Genomic DNA, 4,017 nt, shown 5'->3' with positions numbered 1-4,017 from the left:
TCCCACCCTGGTCTTAGGTCGCTAACGTTTTGTTGGTCGGTCTCATAGTGTGCAGGAGGTGGAGATCATCCATTGGACCGCCAGGCTTCGCTGATCCACAGTGTTCCTCATCGGAGTTCACTTTTCCACGGGGGTACCTCGCCGGAGTTCGTCTTTGCGAGGTGTTGTTCACAGATCCGCTTTGATTTTCTCAGATCTATTATTCTGTCTTTAGGCTCTTGTGAGGTCCGCTGTGGGTTTCTCGGATCCTCCTCTATTCGCTGGCATCAGAGTTATAGTTCATCACCACCCCTCATCACCCCGCGCTTCATCCCGTAAGCTCTCAGACATGATCAAGTATCAAAGCCATATCGATGATGATAACTAGATCCTCTACATGTTTTGTAAGGTTTTAATAGATATAATGCGGTTCAAATATATCATTATCGATGAAAAGAAATTTTTAGCATTTATATTCTTCCACAAATAAAGCGAAATATTTTGAGGTCTTTGTATTCCAAGTCTTGATTACAATTTTTCAAACCCTCTTAAAAATTAATAAGATCCTAACTAAAAGATCAATCATGCAGTGTGGAATGAATTTGAGTGTCGTTCAGAATTTGAACAGAGTGTGATCCGATCCAGAACACACTAGGGGATGATTTAAGGCAAAGCAAAACAACAAGATCATGATCCAAAGAATTAATATTGACAATTTGTTTGCTCAATATGATGCGAGAACATGTAATATGTACTACAATACAAAAAGATACGATGAAGCAATGGACAATTAATCTTGTGGACAAATTAAGCTGATGCTGAACCACTATCAAGTGTGATAAACCATGAACTCTAGACAGATCCATGAAAAACCTAAAATGTTTGTCCAAATAAGAGATGCAACAAAAAAAAGTAAATAAATAAAGACACCGCTCGATTACTATGCTATTGGAGTTCGAGGTCAAAGAGTGCTCCCATGTGTTCTGGACGATCGATGAGTTGTGGATTCACACGAGAAGCGATTTGGTAGAACACCTGCCATGTTAATAAGCTATCGGAGCCGGACTGATGTCGAGATCCCACTGCTCGCTCAACTTGGACTGTAGAGGCCACCCGCTCCAATCCTCCGTAAAGCCCAGGACAATGCTTGCTAAGGTGCTTCACATCGAACACCCTTTTGCCGAAAAAGAAGTGAACAAGGTGCAAGAACTCACGAACGGTCTTTGGTAATTCGCAGTCGCATGTCAGCATCTTCACTAGGAACGCGAAGTCATAGGCGCCTTGGAAGGTAACCCAGGAGACGGGAGAAAAGTGGCCAAAGGAAAGCAAGCCGGAGGTGGCCAAGTGCTGGGCGAATCTGCAAGAGTCGATGCCCCACATTTGATTCTTTTGGAAGTCGATGCCATTAGCCTTGAGCAGCTCGACGGAGGAAGGGGCGTAACGGTCGCGGCTGATGTCGAAGTCGCGGAAATTAAATTCCCACACGTAACGCACATAAGTGCCGTCACTGTAGAGGGCACATGGGAGGTTGCCGGCAGCGTCGGAGAGAGTGAGACCAACCTGGACGATGCGGAGGGCCTCGACGTTGGCCCGGATCAAGTCGTAGCGCTGGGGGAGGGTGAGGGTGCAGTAGGGACCTTTGGAAGTGACGACGACGCCAGGATACTCGGTGTCCAATGCTACGAAGGGGTGGAACGGGAGGGCGGAACGGATGAGGGAAAACTCCTCGTCGAGGTTATGAGCCCACACGGAGCGAACCTCGACTCTGCTGGTGCTGGCGGCGGAAGAGGAAATTAGCATATCGTTGTTGACAACTGCGACAGCCATGATGAGGAGTTTGATGATATTAGAAATACGAAAGTGGAAGCTGGAGATGGAGGAGATGTTAGATTTCGAGTTGGAGTGGAAACTGAAGGGAAGGAGGAGTTTAAGTAGAGCAGGAAATGAGAGAAAATCGTCAGATAATAAACAGATTAAACAAAATTAGTTGCTGCGAAGCGAATTATTAGGAGATATATACATAAATAATATATATATATATATATATATATATATTATTTATGTATGGAATTAATGATGCTAAACGAGCCTAATCAGGACTTTAAGTTAAGGATAAATCTGGCGCCAAATCCAGCTGCAATTAAGAGCTAAATTAGGGGTTTAGTAGTAATTAATTAATTAATTAATTAAAGTTGTTGCCATCGAATCATTCTTTTTTTTTCTTTAATTAAATTTCACGTGGAATTCGTCATTAATTTTCCTTTTTTTAAATTTTGACTCATTTGTTTTGATTTGAATTTTATTTTTTAAAAAATAATGTTTACCAACACCGCTCATTTCTAATAAATTAAAAGTGTACGCAAGAAAATAAACTAAAATCAAATCCGATAAGTGATTGTTAAATCCGTGGATTAATTGGATAAATCATATGCTAAACTCAAAGTTAATTTTTAAACTAAAACCTATTTATTTTTTTTTTCTATACTGCAATTGTAGCTATTCCGATGGGCAGATCGTCGGTAGATAAGCCATCGATGAACTACCTTCTATGTTGTCGGAATCGTCGAGTCTTCATCGAAAAAAAAGGAGAGAATCAGATCACCAAGCACCCCCTACTATGCCTGAGAGAGAAAGAGAGAGATTCAAAATTGAGGATTAAGATTATCCTCACTTAGTCATTTCGATGCTCAAGTTACTCTCCAATAAAGGAGGTGGAGAAGATGAATAGTTAAAAAATATCTGAATTTGTAAGTCTGTATAAGAAAATAAATTAGAAACCAAATCAAATGAATGATGGTGAAATATCATGTTAGAACCTTTCTTGCGATCGAGGAGCCTTAGGTTGATCGGAGGATACTGTTGGACCATGAAGAATTGATAGAGGAAGAGGGAGGGAGGGATATTGATAACAAAAATTTCGAAACGAGTTAGGCAGCGGAAAAAGAATAGGGAAAAGAATTGGATGGTTAACACAAGTTATTTTTACTTGGTTCGGAGCCTTTGACGACTCCTACTCCAAGGCCCGCACACAAGGGTGCTTTCGATGGGCAATTCACTAATAATTCATAAAATGATTACAAGAATTGAGTACAGGAATTATTAAAAAAGAATACCGCCAGTGTAACGCCCCGCCCCTCCTGCTAAGGCCATGGGAGTTACTTTACCATACTTACTTATTACAGCTGAAGTCTTATTCGTAACATTTTATAACTTTTTCATGACTTTAAAATTCACCATGACTAATCATCTAATCACATAAACCACATAGCATACTTAATATTGTTTTCGAGTCATGATACTCAACACAAAGTAAAATGTCATGAAGTTATAAAGTAAATGACATAAAACTAGGCATAATTCTTATTTAGTGGAAGCAGGTATTTTCTTTATCCTTAGCCAGATCACTGCCACACATGTCCTTCTAGCCCCTCCTGCTGCTCCCCTAGTTCATCCATCCCTTGCCCTTATATGTAGTACAAGAAAGTAAGCTGTGAGCACTCATGGCTCAGTAAGTTCATTTCCTACTCACAAAAACCGTATAGCATATTAAAACACAAATCATATCACATGTAGATAATTTCTTCATATCATGTAGCATATCATGACATAATCACAACATAATCATCATACATGTCATAAGCATCATCATAAATATCATGGCATAAACATAAGGTATCATGACATAGCATAACATAAACATCATACATGTCATAAGCATCATCATAACCATCATGGCTTAAACATAAGGTATCATGACATAGCATAACATAAACATCATACATGTCATAAGCATCATCATAACCATCATGGCTTAAACATAAGGTATCATGGCATAGCATAACATAAACATCATACATGTCATAAGCATCATCATAAACATCATGGCATAAACATAAGGTATCATGGCATAGCATAACATGATCATCAAATGCACCTTGACATATCATAACGTTATCATAAATATCATGGCATAATCATAAGGTATATGCAAGGTGTATTCTTAAACATGCATCATGAAAACATATGCAACATGTCTTT

The 4,017-nt window shown here is 39.4% G+C and overlaps 1 protein-coding gene across 1 annotated transcript; it reads right to left on the bottom strand.

The window, feature by feature from the left end:
- Positions 1 to 924: 924 nt before the first annotated feature.
- LOC122031475 (probable CCR4-associated factor 1 homolog 11) lies at positions 925 to 1,806 on the bottom strand. The gene has a single exon (XM_042590587.1). It carries the CDS (start codon positions 1,804 to 1,806, stop codon positions 925 to 927), a length of 882 nt encoding a protein of 293 aa, XP_042446521.1.
- Between the last annotated feature and the right edge of the window lie 2,211 nt (positions 1,807 to 4,017).

Source organism: Zingiber officinale, chromosome 11A, assembly GCF_018446385.1.
Source record: "Zingiber officinale cultivar Zhangliang chromosome 11A, Zo_v1.1, whole genome shotgun sequence".
Lineage (NCBI taxonomy): Eukaryota > Viridiplantae > Streptophyta > Magnoliopsida > Zingiberales > Zingiberaceae > Zingiber > Zingiber officinale.
The sequence above is the reverse complement of the archived record's forward strand: the minus strand, read 5'-3'. Positions and strand labels throughout refer to the sequence as shown.

Coding starts and splice junctions, on each gene's coding strand:
- LOC122031475 (XM_042590587.1), bottom strand. CDS start 1,806: ATGGCTGTCGCAGTTGTCAACAACGATATGCTAATTTCCTCTTCCGCC.